At 41.4% G+C, this 16962-nt stretch overlaps 1 protein-coding gene across 1 annotated transcript; it reads right to left on the bottom strand.

Annotated features, from left to right (window-relative positions):
- Positions 1 to 1262: 1262 nt before the first annotated feature.
- On the bottom strand, positions 1263 to 16961 carry LOC136676623 (dystrophin-related protein 2-like). Its single transcript, XM_066653736.1, has 20 exons — positions 16958 to 16961; positions 15750 to 16009; positions 14432 to 14578; positions 14261 to 14339; positions 12448 to 12508; positions 12106 to 12167; positions 11739 to 11813; positions 11366 to 11579; positions 10701 to 10786; positions 9332 to 9489; positions 7959 to 8125; positions 7115 to 7226; positions 6875 to 7011; positions 6322 to 6381; positions 4235 to 4282; positions 3745 to 4035; positions 3238 to 3427; positions 2312 to 2420; positions 1837 to 1929; positions 1263 to 1749 (listed from the first exon to the last, which is right to left on the bottom strand). The coding sequence occupies exons 1-20, from the start codon at positions 16959 to 16961 to the stop codon at positions 1730 to 1732; spliced, it is 2373 nt and encodes a 790-aa protein (XP_066509833.1). The 3' UTR covers positions 1263 to 1729.
- Between the last annotated feature and the right edge of the window lies 1 nt (position 16962).

Here is a 16962-nt window from a genome sequence, read left to right as displayed (position 1 = left end):
CAGAATGACCCTCTTACACACCGTCCACACAACATTCACTCAGCCTCTGTCCAGGCTTCTACATCTACAGAGGAAGAGTGGGTTTATGTGACAATGAGGGCTCTTGAAGATGGGTTTAAAGCATTTTAAAGCAAACCAAGTAATATTTTTACCTTGAAACTACAGCTTCAAAATAATCATGATGCTGCATTGAGCTGTAATCAGGAGGATAACGTCTGTTTTTGCTTTGAATTAATTTTAATATGAGTCAAACTTTTCATGAGTCAAAATGAGAATCTGCAAGGATGGTGTTTAAATTCATCTGCTTTAAAACAATGTTCAAGTGTTGATTAAATGTTTGAAGTGTTACAGATGAGAATGTCCATTTTATTTGAACTTTTTTTTTTTTATATATATTTTTCAAAGGCCTTTCTGCAGTGCCTGATGTCAGGATGCATTAAACTTCAGTGTTTAATGTGTTTAATTTTGTGTTTTTGTGCCATACTTTGTATCAGAACTGTGTGTGAGTGGTGCGATAAAAGTAAACTTGCACTGCTCAAAGATAACAAGTGACAAGGAGTCTCTTTCTTTAAAGCTGTGGAATAACTGGGTTTAATCTTCACTACTATGGCCCCTAGTCTACAGGACACTATGTAACACATCCAACACATACACATCATTCTCTCAGTCATACTAAATAATTCCCTCAATATAGTAGCTGGGTGACATGGTGGCACAGCAGGTAGTGTCACTGTCACACTTCAGGCTCCTGGGGTTGTGGGTTCGAGCCCTTCTCCGGGTGACTGTCTGTGAGGAGTTGGTGTGTTCTCCCCGTGTCCGCGTGGGTTTCCTCGCGCTGCTCTGGTTTCCTCCCACAATCAAAAAACACAAATTTGTAGGTGGATTGGCTACTCAAAAGTGTCCATAGGTGTAAATATGTGAGTGTGTGTGGCCCTGTGAATGACTGACGCCCCCTCCATGGTGTGCTCCTGCCTTGCACCCAGCGATTCAGTGTGGGCTCTGGACCCACCGCGACCCTGAACTGGATAAGGGTTACAGATAATGAATGAATGAACTTAGCAGCTAAAACAGTGTCATGTTTAGCCACCAGATCGTGAAACATGGTGTTTACAGCAGGTTATTCCCTAAAACACGTGATTGGGGCACCATAATGATTTACCTTATCAGGAAAATGAATTAAGAAATTGAGAGAACATTTTATTGGTTTGATGGAAGGATTTAATATAAAAATGGAAGGAAAATTTTTTCTTGATACTTGACATTTCATGGTCTCTGTGCATGCCAAAATCTTGCCATAAACATTCTCTTATGTTTATAAACAGTGAGCCAGAGAACACGTGAAGGACATGAGAGTGGGAGAAACAATCACATCACATTTTAATACATTTTTATATTTATAAGGAGAAATAATGTACATTCTCACATACGTTGCAAATTTTTCTTTATCAAATACGATGATATTAATACATGCAGAGTCAGAAAGGTTACAAATCTGAAGTATGGTGGTGCATTTTCATGCTTCTTTCTTTAAAAAGATTAGTAAACTGAAGCCTCATCCACTCACATTTAGATAGAAAACCCAAACCTGATTTCCTGCAGTTTCACTAAAAATGGCACGAAAGATATTAAAGTTAAAATGGAAAGCACTGGATGAGCTTAGTTGAGTTTGGACGGTCCACTTCTGGTTTGTAGCAGTCCGCGATGTTCCTGTGTTCACGGAAGCCCAGTTTTACAGAGCTGTTGCACTGTCTATAGTTAAAAAAAGAGACAGAAAGTGGTTTTATTAATTAATCTAACCTCTCTCTCGCTCTCTCTTTCTTTTTCTCTTGCTCTCACCGTTCTCTGAGGGGAAGACCAGCCTCAGTTGTTCAATGACCTGCTGCAAGTGGTCAGCATTGTGTCTATGTATTTCCCGTTGGACACATGGACCTACAGAGTAAAGAAAAAAAAAAAAACAAAATAAAAAAAAAAACAATCAATAGCATGGTCTAAATGAGGCTGCTATGATATTGTAATCTCACTTGATATATGTCTTAAGGCAGATCATTGTATAATAATAATATTTATTTGTATAGCAATATTCATACAAAATCCTTCTTAAAGTGAAACAAAAATTTAAAAATATGAAAGGGTATACAGTGTAAACTGGATTACTGTACTAACTGCTAACAAGAGCAAGTGGCATAGTAGAAAGGTGCCACACATCATGCGCACAACAGAAACATCAAACTACTGACTGATCTGAAAACACATACCCATAATTTGATGATATTTATACGCCACAGTGAGGGTGAGGGATGTAGTGGGGTACCTGTTGGGTGAGAGCTGGGCTGGCTTTGCAGCTGTGGTGGGCGGAGCCCCGATGAGCAGGTAGAGGCGGAGCTTCCAGCAGAAACACTATTCTCAGAGTCGTCTTTAGCCTGAAAAAGAGATGATCAGTACAAAAGGTGATTTAGATAAATAATCCCAGCTTTGTTTACTAATTCCAAAACACATCATCCCGAATCTGAAATCTGATTGGCTGAGCCATATTTGGAGCAGAGTCAAATAAGTACGAGGTTTTAGCATCTGTATTTACAGCACTACCTGCAGTAGTAGTAATACTGTGTACCTGTAGAAATACTAGGAGAATAACTATAGTAGCAGCACCCTGCTAAAAAAATGTAAGTAAAATAAATAAATAAATAAATAAAAACCCTCTAGAAACCATTAAGCATTTCTTGTGGTTATTAGTGGATCTGAATAAATTAAACGGATTTCTATTGGTCTGTAATGCCAGTCTAATGGTATGGATTATTCCTAGATGTTCCTGTTGGATAAAATATTTATATTCTATTGGTTTCTGAATGTTGGTTATAGTATCCTGGAAAACATCAAATAATATTTTTTATGGTTTGTAATATTTAATTTTCAGCAGGGCAGCCTAACTATAAATTACCTATAAATGCAGTACCTGTGCTCATAACAGTACCTGTGGCAGTAGTATCAGTACTTTTAGTTGTACCTGTAACTGAGGTTATTTCTGTAGAATAATGCCTATGAATAGCAGCAGTCATATATCAACACGATTAGCTGAACTATCTGTATCTTTACCAGTAATTCTTGTACCTGCAGCTGTAGTACCTGTCCTCCTTGCAGTACCTGTATTAGTATTAGTACTACCTGTATTGTTACCTGTATTTACAGTATTTGTAGTGGTTCATGTACCTGTAATGTTACCTGTAGTAGTTTTAGTACCTGTAGTAACAGTGTTCTGAGTTGCTGTATTTGTGTCTCCAGCTGCTCCTTGTGCTCCTCCAGCAGAAGCATTCGCCTCTCTAGTTCGACTTGTAAGGTTGATCTTTGACCTCCAGGTGACCTCTGTGGCTTCTGAGCTTCAGCCTCCACCTGCTGCCACTGGAGCCTCCTGTACTCCCCCTGCAGGAGGCTTCAGGAGCAGCAACAACAGAACAGAACAAACCTTGCACCTTAAATGTATTTTCTTGCTGTATTTTTCTACTTATTAAATTACAATACAAGTATGAGTACTTTTTTTGATATACAAGGACTTTTTCCTTTAGCGATGGAAAAAAAATAATAACAGTTAAAATCATAATTTAAATTGAAAACCAATAAACACCATAAAAAGTGATTGCATTAAGTGACCTATAACAAATAAGAAATAAGAAAAAAGTAACAGCTAAAGCTTTCATAAAAAATCCGCATTAGAACGAAAAAAAGTACGAAAGAAGAAGGGTCTGCTACCTGTTCTGTTGCTCCAGGAAAGCAATGGTCTGCTGAAGCTGACCTTGACTTTGGTCCTTTCTGATTGGTTGCTTCACGCAGGTGTCGCAGGTGTGCAGATGAGTGTCTGTGCAGATGTTGGAGTACTCAGGCTCTGCATTTGGGGAAACTGCCCAATCCGGGCAGAGGTTGCTGTATTCATGCTGAGGCTCTAAAGGGACCGGAGTGTGGCTGTATTTGAGATGGTGAGGACAGCATGCGTCCGGCTCAAGAACTGGACTGTAGAAATGAAGAGGATAATGCTCCTCGTCTCTATGGAAATCACACAGACAGACAGACACACACACACACACACACACACATATATATATATATATATATATAGGGAAACCATATAATACACTACTGTGTTCAGTTCACTCTGTTTGTGTGTGTATGTGCACATCTGTTGTGTATGTGTAAAATCATGTGTGTGTGTGTGTGTGTGTGTGTGTGTTTGTGTTATACTCACAGGCTGTGGTTGAAGAAGGAGCAATTCTGAGTCTCTATTTCACCCAGTCTACAAAAAAATAGAAAGACACCAGTGATTACATTTACAGAGTAAAAATATATTCAGTTACGGTAAGGACCCTGTGAGTGAAGGAGTGACCATGACACCACAAATAAACCAGAGACGGACTCCTCTAAAGGAATCATCTGTAATGAAAGAAAACAAACACAATTTTTCATTCATAGTCTGTAACTGCTTATTCAGTTCAGGTTCACAGTCGGTCCAGGCCCTACCCGGCATCATTGCATGCAAGGCGGGAGGGGGCTGGAGGGGATGCTTGTCCATCACAGGGTAACAAACACTCACGGACTACTCATGGACACTTTATGAGTAGCCAATCCACCTTTGGACTGTGAGAGAATAGCGGAGCACCTGGAGGAAAACCCACACAGACACAGGAAGAACACAACAAACTCTTCCGACAGTCAATCGGAATAGGGCTCAAAACCTCAACTCCAGGATCCTGGAGCTGTGTGAGAGCAACACTATCTGTTGCGCCACTGTGCTGACCAGGTAACAAATACGTGGCCTATTATTAATATATATTAATTATATTAATATAATTAAATCTCAGAACAGAATCAGATCACACTATAGCACGTTTAGTGATAGTGTCTTGTTTTGAGACCTGTTTAAATACCCATCTTTAATAATCTTCAGAAAATAAAAGATTAATACTGCACTTTCACCGCCAGGGGACAGCAAGAAACCGTCTAAAAGGGCCACCACACTTAACTACCTCAGTAGTTCACTACCAGAAGTACATTCAGAAATGTAGGGTGTGTAATGCAGACACAGCAATGCTCAGGTCTTCACGTGCGCGCGCACAGGCACACACACACACACACATTCATAAGTGCACATGTACACTAACACAAGCAAAAACATTCATACACACCAATGCATACACAAAAACAGAGGCACATATGCCTATACGCCAACAAAGGTAACCACACACACACACACACACACACACACACTCACACTCACTCATATGTGATCATGTTCCTATAAACACATTCCCTCTGGGCTGTGTTCTGAAGTGAGGTGGCCGTGGCCTCATGATGCTGAAGGTCATTATTACGGCAACAGTCGCCAGGGGGGTTACCCACAATCAACCCTCACAAACAGCGGATGACCTACGCGTGACCCCCACACCATACACACACACATAGGGACTATGACTCACTACCTTATTGACTCAGTCTACAGTACGGAGTAAAGTGATAATCCACACACTACAGAAATTACACACATTTAACTGCACATGTTGTAAAACACTTCTCTGCCTTTGTTAAATACATAATATGGCCACATCTATGTGAACACCTACCTATCTAATAATTCTGAAAAGAGGGGTTTATTAATGAGTTTGTAACAGCCTAAATTCTTTGGGGAGGCTTTACTCCTTTACTCTAGACAGTGGAACAAGGTGTGTGTGAATGTGTGTGTGGGTGGATGGGGGATGATGTGGTGAGGGGGGCATATTCAGTAGGTAATGTGGGCTAAAATAAACCCTGGAGCACAGCCCCTTTAATCTCCACCTGATTCCACTAATTACCTCCTCCAGCCGAGCACGCTGATGAGGTTAGTGAAATCAAGCAATCTGTTCTATACAACACAAGCCATCGGACATCTGTGACATATAGAGTGTGTGTGTGTGTGTGTGTGTGTGCGCGCGCGCGCGCAAGTCTGTTGTGAAAGTGTGAAATCACCAGAAGGCAAAGTGCTAACTAAAGAAAAATGTGTTTAAACATTGCTGTGTGGAAGAGCTGAATAAGTTGTATTTCTATTATCACATGAAACAATGCCTTTTTTCAGCCCCAGTGCAAGAACAACTGTCAGGCCATCTGCTGTACGCTGGGAGAGAAGGGACGGGGCAAATCGGGGTTAAAACTGGGCTCCAAGTCATGCTGTTTAGGGCCGGCAGTAGCAGCTAGAACTAATGCCTATTGCCACGGTGAGCGTGTCATAAGTATATATTAGAAATTGGATAAACGGTTACAGATAATGAATGAATGAATGTATTTACAATCGCAGTGTCTCACCTGCCGGCAAATGGCCCGAGACTGGGGTTAGACTCTGAGTGCGGCAGCTTAGGTGAAGAACTGAGAGAGAGAGGAAGAGGGAGAGAGAGTTTACATTTTCAGACAATAATTAAAATTCGTAAAAATCTGAAAATCTATAAACAGTTGCATATGTTGTTTTTATATATATGTATATCATCTCATCTTCTTTTCCGCATGTCCATTTCAGGGTCGCGGTGTATATATATATATGTTCCACTACAATCTGTATTACATTATAACAGCTGTCATCTCATATAAAAGATTCCCCTCTGGAGCACTTAGATGCTCATTGGTGTTTTCAGCAGTTTGTACAGAATCAGAGATTCTAACCCCACCCTCTCAAAGCTTGGAGCACTGTGAGTGGTTGAGGGAGACTCAGCAAAGGGGAGTTGGAGATGAATAATAGAGGAGAAAATGTAGCAAAACTTGGGGATACATTTTTAAAATAATAAATAAATAATAATAATAATTTATGAATAAACAGAACCAAACTGTAATAAGGCCAGAGATGTAAACCCCCTGTGTGTGTTACCTGTCCTCCTCTCTGTTCCCCACAGTGGACTGGACAGGTAAATACCCTCTCTGTGGGTGTCTGCTGAAATACTGTTTGGAGCGAAATTTGTTCTTCAGCGTCTCAGCAAAAGCCCTCACCTTCTCTCCTGATGTGCTCTGTACACACACACACACACACTTTCTTTATAGTATAGAAGCTTTTGTTAAGACCAAGATTGTGTGGGTATGTATCAAATAAGACACAACACTATAGCCTTACTTTAGTGTAGTACTCTATGATGGGGTAGTAGAGGGCTTTACCCCTCCATGCCCGTCCCGAAAGGAAGCAGCTTTGGCAGATGTCCACGTTAAACTGCTTTAGGCTACGATACCTTCAAGACACAAAAAAAGATTTAATTTTTAAATTTTAAAGATTTGCAAGAATAATTTACATAATTTTACAAAATAATATTATTAGTCAGTGTTGGATCTACATATTAAACCACATTGGATTCATGGACTATAAACACAGAACATTAATTCATTCATTGTTAATTCATTGTATGTAACCGCTTAGTTCAGAGTCACGGTGTGTCCGGAGCCTACCCAGAATAACTGGGCGCAGGAAAGGAACACGTCTTGGAGGGGACTCCAGTCCTTTGCAGGGCGATTCACACTTACACTTACCCACACACACTTACACACGCCTATGGACACTTTTGAGTCGCCAATCCACCTACCCATGTGTGTTTTTAGACCGTGGGAAGAAACTGGAGCACCTGGAGGAAACCCATGAAGACACAGGGAGAACACACCAAACTCCTCACAGACAGTCACTCGGAGTAGGGCTTGAACCCACACCTTCTGTAAGCACTTCATCTTTAAGAGTCAAAATGGGCCCACAGCCTACCTGGAATCATTGGGCTCGGGGTAGGAACATCACACACTCACCAAGTCAATCACACATTGAAACGTGTGCCTGATTCCAGGTTTAATTAGTCTTCACTGATCTACACTAAGCTAAATAGAGCCTTAAAACTTTTGAAGGTGATGATATGAAGTGGCGGGGGCTGATCTAGGGTCATTGTGAGACCGTACACCTCTGAAACACACTGTGCAGAGACCTGAAACCACGGATGGGGCTGCGTCTGCAGATTGAACAGCGCACGTGGTGCAGCGTGCATTCTGATTGGCTGACGCGCTGAAGGACAGGAAGCCACACGACAGACTGAGGTTCTAGAGAAATCCAGTCCAAAAAATCAGCTTCTGACAGAGTAAGATGTCCAGGAACCTGAGAGAGAGAGAGAGCGAGAGAGAAGAGAGAGAGAGAGAGAGAGAGAGAGAGAGAGAGAGAGAAAGTGAGAGAGAGAGAGTGAGAGAAAGAGGGAGAGAGAGAGAGAGAGAGAAAGAAAAAGAGAGAGAAAGAGAGAGAGAGAGAGAGAGAGAGAGAGAGAGAGAGTAAGAAAAAAAGAGAAATTGAAATAAATATATAGGACATTGCTGACTGATGTTAATATTCAGATTGGTGATAAATAGCAACATGAAACTCTGTGTCTGTGTGTGTGTGCGTGTGTGTGAGCGAGAGATCTACTTTATATTTGTAGATTTGAAGCTGATTCCCTGTGGCTTTATTAATGAAACATTTCCTCATTAAGAGTGTGTGTCATACCAGTTTACCTTAGGCTACACTAAAACACATACATACACACACACACACACACACACACACACACACACACACACACACACACACACACACACAAACTCAAAGCCTTGGGCTGAACGGCTGACCTGACCTACTGCTGAAGACACACACACACACACACAAGGTCATAATGACAGTGCCGATGGTATGAGGCCAGTGTCCAGGCATCATTTTGCAAAACATAGTATCTAATCTACACAGTCCACATTCAGTCCCATCTTAGGATGGTGTACAAGTGAGTTTTAAACAGTTTGTGTAATGATTAATTGTAATAATGTTAAAAAGAATTCTCCTGCTCTTTTTTTATTTTATGGTAATGTTTGTAGTTAAAAATGATGATTGTCATTTTTTGTAAATAAATGAATAAATAAAATTAAAGACTAATACTCTACATTCACGAGAGCTAAAATCTTTAAAGCGTTTCCCCACGAACAGAACAAATCAATCACATGCTTCTGCAGTGCTTTTTCCTGATGGAGCTCAAAACAAATGCAGTGCCCAATAAATTCTCACTCTCTCACCAACTACTTCATTTTTAGGTTATTTTTAGTTGAATATAATGAAAACTATTATTTTTAATACTACACAACAGTTACCATAAAATGACAAAAGAGTTGGGAATGTTTGAATTTTTTATTTAATATATGTTGCACAAAAATGCTTTAAAACTTACACTTAATACATAATCAATTTAATAAATATAATTAGCTTTTTTTGTTGCTTTTGTTGGCTGATTTGTTCTTTAAAATGTTAAGAACTGTTGATTTTGTAACAGTGTTAGAGAGATCAGACCATCCTGAAGCAGCTGCTGACGCTGGGCTCCACGTTGTTTCCTCCGAAAGCCACTGCCTCGCCCAGCTGCCTCGGGACCTGCATCAGCGCCTGGAGTAAAGAGCTCAGGTGAGCGGCATCACACTGACCATCAGCTCCACACATCTGCCGGAACAAGTCTAACACACACACACACACACACATCAAACATCAGCACCTAAACAAAGACATGAAGCAGGGAAAACTACAAAACCTATACTTCTCTAATCCAGATTTCTCATTTAAAAGCCCCCATAAGGGAACAGTGTGTTTGGAAACTTTAACTGTATTTAGGTCTGTCAATAGAACTATTTTATAGGTCGAGATATTGTTGATTTTTTGACATGATAATATAATAACACAATAATGCAATTCAACAACGTACAACAGAGTGTTACATTTTCTGACAATGACAGAATAAGAACACAACCAGGGAAATAAGTATAAATCAGCTACATACTCAGATGATCCAGCTGGCTGCTATAGATGCAGCATGTAAGAACATCACAGAGGATGTCAGTAGAACTGAATGAGAATCTGTGGCCCGTCAGACACGAGTGTCAGGAGGTCTGGAAAGACTCCAGTGTAATTCCCCATGCATTCCCTATATGTACATCTCTGCCTAAAGGGTGTTTCCCATGTTTATAATTCTGAATTGTCTGAACTTTTTCCCCCTTTGTTCTAAACAATCTTGTCTTTTTTCCTGTATCATAATGAAATGGTCTGTCATTGACCTACAGTACAAACAGTAAAAAGCATGAATATGAATCTTGTCCTGTCTCTTCCACATTCAGTAATTTCTAACTTTGTCATTTTTATACACCTTTTGCGCATTTATGTGCCTTATGAATTTTCACTGCCATCAAAATATTTTTGTCTTGTTTGTAATTAATGACCCATGGTCTTGTCATTCTGCTGTCATTCTGATGTTCAGTGATATAAATACTGCATTCTGGGCTATGAACTAACAAATCTGAGGACGTTATAGGCATCTGCCAGTAACCTAGTTGGTGGTGCTAAAGAAATTCACAAAATGTTGTGCAAATATAAATGATAACTGGAGAAATGCTCCAAAACGACTGAAAAAAACTTTAAAACATAAATTAAATAAAACCATTGTTTGTAAACAAACCCACATTAAGGCCCCAGAAACACAGTGGACATCACTGAAATCAGTACAAAGTATTGAGGAAGTATCAGGTGGGGCTAAACTGATGAAGGTGGAATTGGTGTATATATATTTAAACATGCTGCTTTTGTGATCTCACAGAAATTGAAAACTGGGAGTGTGTGCAGATGAGTTTTCAACTAACTGCAAAAACTGTGTTTATTCTCTGCATACGACACTTACACCTGTATTTCTCTTTGACATCAGCCTCACACAGACACACCAGGCCAGTGACCAGGGACAGCGGGGACAGCCTCCCAACTCGAGCACTGGAGAGAGAGAGAGGGAGGGAGAGAGAGAGAGAGAGAGAGAGAGAGAGAGAGAGAGAGAGAGAGAGAGAGAGAGAGAGACACTAAGCAAAAATGATATATCCAGGTGTTTTCCCTGCAGTGAAACACACTCCAGAAATAAAACACACTTCAGTATTGCACGTGCAAGCAGACCACACACAGTATGCCACACAGAAGCTTCATCACATGACATACATCATGTGTATTGAACAGACAGACAGACGGAGAGAGGAACACAAATCTGGTGTGCACACTGTGCTGCCCGTAGAGATATGTCCACACACAGACAGACACAAAAACAAACAGAGAGACAGACACAAACCTGTCATACACTCTAGGCAGCAAGTTAGGATACATGCCCATACACAAACAAACAGGCAGGTCAGACAGACACATGGACAGGCAAAGACATGTACACTGACCTGTCATGCGGACAGACAGACAGGTCAGACTTAGAGATGAACACTGACCTGTCATACGGACAAGACAGAAAGACAGAGAGATGGACACGGACCTGTCGTACGGACAAGACAGACAGACAGAGAGACAGACACTGACCTGTCATACACACTGAGCAGCCAGTTGAGACACATGTCCACACACAGTGGAATCTGGAACCTCAGTCCTTTCTCCCGCTCCGTGTGTTCGTACAAGGATGTCAACAAGTCTACAACGTCCTGCACCTCCAACATCCCCAGGACCTCAGACCCCCGTAGGACCCCTGTTTCAGCCTTGAGCTCTGCCTCCAACAGGCTCAAAGGGACATAGTCCACTGGGAGAAAGACAGAGAGAAAGACACAGACAGAGAGAGAATTTTCTGATTACTTTGGAACATGTGCTTGCTCTTTATGCTGTTTGAACGCTTCTGAAGTCTCTCTCTCTCTGTCTCTTTCTCTTGTTTTGTTTATGGATTAATGATGGATAAACTCACATTTCAAAGCCTTTTGCACTCGTCTCAACTTCATGGCCGTTCTGTAAGCGGAGAACCTGATCTCACTCAGATCAGCTGTGAGAGAGAGATAGAGAGAGAGAGAGAGAGAGAGAGAGAGAGAGAGAGAGAACTGGATTTGTATAGGATATGGATGATTTCATTTTAAAGGCATTATATTTATTTGAATTTTATGAAAAATTTTTGTTTGTTTGTTGTGTTATGTGGGTGTAATTCATTATGTAAATACATCATTTGTTTGTTTATTTATTCATTCATTCATAACTCCAGTCGTCTTTGAGATCTAGTCTTCTGATTGAGACTAACTGAATGGTGCAAGTATTTACATGTGGATTTGAGACTGACTCACCCATAGACTGATAGAGCTTGATCATCTGTGGGTGGTCCCAACTAGTGCTCTGAGTACTGTGACTAGACAGAGAGAGAGAGAGAGAGAGAGAGAGAGAGACAGAGAGAGAGAGAGAGAGAGAGAGAGAGAGAGAGAGAGAGAGAGAGGATTGAAATTAAAGTGAGGTTAGTTGCGTAACTCTAGTGTGTATTCTGCGTGTGCGGCTGAACTGAACACACTGAAAGGATTTTACACTTACACGTCCCAACTCAATCAAATCAACTCAGCTCATCAAATAAACATCAGCACACGCACACACACACACACACACACACACACATATGCATGCCCATAGTCCCTCACTTGATATAGTAGGGCACTCTGTTGGCTGATACGGCTCTTTCCCATGGACTCTGCACGGAACCTACACAAACATACACACAATATATATATGAGCTGCACGGTATATCACAATAAACCTGAGACCCTATAAGTATATATTTTTTTCTTTCTTTCATTCAGTAAAGTACAACATCAAACTGTTTTACACAGGAATGTAAGACACTGGTCTAAATCAGGTGCTGACCTTAATACCATTTATCATGGACCAACAACCAAACATCAGAAGGGGTGGGTCTCTACATCTGCTTGTTTCCTGTGGTCCGGCCACAGAGCTGAGAAAGCAATTTCTATTACAACAGTCACGCCGCTCAGCAGCAGCTCATCAAATGCTGCTCAGCAAATGAACAAAAGCTAACATCAATAAATCTAAAATGGCATCTTCAAAACTGATGTGTCCAAGGAAAACCACTTGTTTAGTTATGATTGGACTGAAATTCATATGTAACGGTTAACCAGGTCAGGAATAGATGCTTTTAAAGAAATACTAGGAAGTTTCAAAATCTTCATGATGCCCCACTGAGCTGTAAGAGGGAGAACAGAGCCTCTGATATTGCTACTTTGAGCTCAGCACTGCAGAAACTGCCCTATGTAACTTTGTTAGGATGGTAGGAAACTACAAAGCCCATTCCTTCACAATCCTCCTTGATTTCAGGACTGTGCTGTAAAAATTAATTACACTCTGCAACTTGTAGGGGGGCGGCACGGTGGTGCAGCAGGTAGTGTCGCAGTCACACAGCTCCAGGGACCTGGAGGTTGTCTGTGAGGAGTTGGTGTGTTCTCCCTGTGTCCGCGTGGGTTTCCTCCGGGTGCTCTGGTTTCCTCCCAAAGTCCAAAAACACACATTAGTAGGTGGATTGGCGACTCAAAAGTGTCCGTCGGTGTGAGTGTGTGAGTGAATGTGTGTGTGTCTGTGTTGCCCTGTGAAAGACTGGCGCCCCCTGCAGGGTGTATCCAGGGTGGGTTTCCTCCGGGTGACTGTCTGTGAGGAGTGTGATGTGTTCTCCCTGTGTCTGCGTGGGTTTCCTCCGGGTGACTGTCTGTGAGGAGTGTGGTGTGTTCTCCCTGTGTGTGCTTGGGTTTCCTCCGGGTGACTGTCTGTGAGGAGTGTGGTGTGTTCTCCCTGTGTCCGTGTGGGTTTCCTCCGGGTGACTGTCTGTGAGGAGTGTGGTGTGTTCTCCCTGTGTCCGCATGGGTTTCCTCCGGGTGACTGTCTGTGAGGAGTGTGGTGTGTTCTCCCTGTGTGTGCTTGGGTTTCCTCCGGGTGACTGTCTGTGAGGAGTGTGGTGTGTTCTCCCTGTGTCCGTGTGGGTTTCCTCCGGGTGACTGTCTGTGAGGAGTGTGGTGTGTTCTCCCTGTGTCCGCATGGGTTTCCTCCGGGTGAATGTCTGTGAGGAGTGTGATGTGTTCTCCTTGTGTCCGCGTGGGTTTCCTCCGGGTGACTGTCTGTAAGGAGTGTGGTGTGTTCTCCCAGTGTCCGTGTGGGTTTCCTCCGGGTGCTCCGGTTTCCCCCCACAGTCCAAAAACACACGTTGGTATGTGTATTGGCTACTCAAATGTGTGAGTGAATGTGTGAGTGTGTATCGCCCTGTGGAGGACTGGCACCCATTTTAGGGTGTGTTCGTGCCGGACCCACCGTGAACTGGATAAGCGGCTACAGATAATGAACGAATGAATTAACTGTAGGGGGAGCTTAAAAGCAAAAATACCAAATCTTACCTAGTGTTGCTTTAACTGCTTTAAATATATATTTATATGATCTAAATATATTTATCACCTGATAGGAAGTGTTGGGATGTGGGTCCAAAATCTGTCAGGGCCTCCTGAAGCTCTCGCAATCTCTCCTCGGTACACTCCTGCAGATATTGAAAAATGGAGGGTTTATGGAGGGATTGTACATGTATACTACCGGTTAAATCTGTGCGTGTGTGTGTGTGTATGTGTTTACCTGCAGTAGTCTCCATTCTGTGTTAAGGTTGTGAAGTGTGTGTGTGTCATGTTCGGTCAGACATACACCAGCATTGCAGAGCTGGTGGGCTAACATGTTGACACATTTTAGACCCTCACTCACAGGAACCAGCTCCTCCTCAAACAACTATACACACACACACACACACACACACACACACACACACACACACACACACACACACTCATCATCATCATCATCATCATCATCAACATCATCCTTTAGCAAACATTTTTAAACATACGTACACATACAGCACTAAGCTTTAAAAATTTACTCCAATCTCTCAACTAATAAAAGCAGTTAGGCTTCTCTCTTCAGCTACATATCCTCTCAGACACATAGTGTTGATATATTCTTCTCACAGTGAAAGGATAAACACACAGCTGTGGATGTGTTCAGATGTGAAGGTAGAGTTGGTGGTTCTCTCTCTCAGAGATGAAAAATCAACTATAGACTGACTGGAAATTGAATAAAGAAGGAATTGTCTCTGTCTTTTACACAGTGCCTTGCTGTATTCATACTACACAGAAACACCCACATATTCTATATGTAGATTCAGGTGTAATAATACGTTTCAATAAACACATTTTAAATTTCAAATGTTCTCCCAATCTTGTTCTTTTATGATAACCTTGATGTAGTATTAAAAATGACAATTGTAATAAAAATACAAAAAATGACTTAAAAATGTAGTTTTAAATGTAATTTGAAAAAGGCAAGTGAAGAATGTATTGGTCACTGCATTCATTATGAGCTCCATCAGAAAAAAGTGCTACAAAAGCATGTGATCGATTTTTTCTGTTCTTTGGGATTATATTGTATCCCAATATATATATGTGTGAGTTTTGGTTTTGACCTTTTTTAAGATTGTGATTTTGATGTTAGCGTAGTGTATTAGTACTTAGTTATTAATTTATTAATTTAATTATTTATTCATTGTCTGTAAGCATTTATCTATTAAAGGGTCACAGTGGGTCTGGAGCTGGACACGATGAAGGAACACACACTTGGGTGGGGGGCTGCTGTTCCTTTGGGCGACACACACTCACATGTTCACTCACACCTATGGACACGTTTAAGTAGCCAATCCATCTACCAATGAGTATTTTTACTGTGGGAGAAAAACGTGGAAAAACACATCAAACTTATTTGTACACATAATACACAGAGAACATGAGTGTGACCCTAGTGTGTGTGAGTGTGTGCTCTGAATGTGCTGTAAGGACCAAAAATAATTTATATATTTATTTGTTTTTGTTTGTGTGAGAGAGAGAGACAGAGAGAGAGAGAATACCCCAATAGCATCCACATGGTCCTGCAGAGTTTCTAGCTGCAGCTCCCCCAGTGGTTCCCAGGCCTGTTGGACTCCCTGAGCCTCCTGGATTTCTCTCTGTATTGCCTCCAGACTGCAGTGCAGCTCTTCCAGGCCTCTGACAGCGCCCTCTAGCCTCCTCCTGCGTCCACTACAGCGCCGCAACACACTCCCCCACTGAGCCTCAGCTGTCCGAGCAATGTTCCACACACTCTCCCCTGCCGCTGGCTCCGCACACACCTCTGAGACAAGTGCAGTCAAACAACACACTCTTAGACACTTACAGATCAATACATTTACAGCGAAGCTGCGCCTCCTACTGGCCATTCTGATATTTCTGACTCTTGCTTATTGAGACCAGGACAGGGAAAAGTGTCACTGACGCAAAGCACCACTTTTAAGACGGCAGTAAACGTGATGAAAAACTAAAGGAACCTGAAGTACAGACTTTCCGCAGCACTAGAGACTGTGGCCACACTAGACTTCAGTTAGCAAAATGTCACAAGCAAAAGTACAATTCCCTTTTAATGAAATTTCCAGCAATACGAGTTTTCACACCACATTTTGTGAGCAAAACTAAGTGCCGACTTCAAGTTTAGTTAACTCTGATATTTAAATTCTTTCCTCAGTTTGCTTGTTAAGTCGTAACGTAATGACCTTGTGAAATGTCACATTTGGTGTTCTGATGAGTTGTGCTACCTTGTCAAAATGTGCTACTTTGCAGTTCTGTGCATGCTCACACTCAAATATGTTAATGTTTTCTAATGTTTTACATCATAAATCTGTTTTTCTCCAGTGCAATACACAATATTAGTTTTTTGTCATTATTTACTTGAGTGTTCTAAAACTGTACACAGCCAATTAAATGTGTGGGGGGGGGTTGGGGGGAGGGCTGTGCATATCTCCTGCTTATGCTTCTGTAGGCAGCATTTTCTGATACATTACTTTTACAGTGCCTTGAGAAAGTGTTCGGCCCCCTTGAACTTTTCAACCTTTTGCCACATTTCAGGCTTCAAACATAAAGATATAAAATTTTTATTTTTTGCGAAGAATCAACAACAAGTGGGACACAATCGTGAAGTGGAATGAAATTTATTGGATGTGTCAAACTTTTTTAACAAATGGTATTTTGGTATGTCTCTATCAGTTTTGCACATCGAAATGTGCAAAACTGACAGAGAAATTCTTGCCCATT

The sequence above is a fragment of the Hoplias malabaricus genome, chromosome 2, assembly GCF_029633855.1.
Source record: "Hoplias malabaricus isolate fHopMal1 chromosome 2, fHopMal1.hap1, whole genome shotgun sequence".
NCBI lineage: Eukaryota > Metazoa > Chordata > Actinopteri > Characiformes > Erythrinidae > Hoplias > Hoplias malabaricus.
Note: the sequence above shows the minus strand (reverse complement) of the source record. Positions and strands in the feature narration are given on the sequence as shown.

Excerpts from the sequence above, each read along its gene's own strand:
- LOC136676623 (XM_066653736.1), bottom strand. Across the intron at positions 2,421-3,237 it reads TCAGAACACTGTTACTACAG|GCTAAAGACGACTCTGAGAA; the intron begins GTACTAAAACTA and ends TCTCTTTTTCAG. Across the intron at positions 1,750-1,836 it reads GGTCTTCCCCTCAGAGAACG|ACAGTGCAACAGCTCTGTAA; the intron begins GTGAGAGCAAGA and ends TTTTAACTATAG.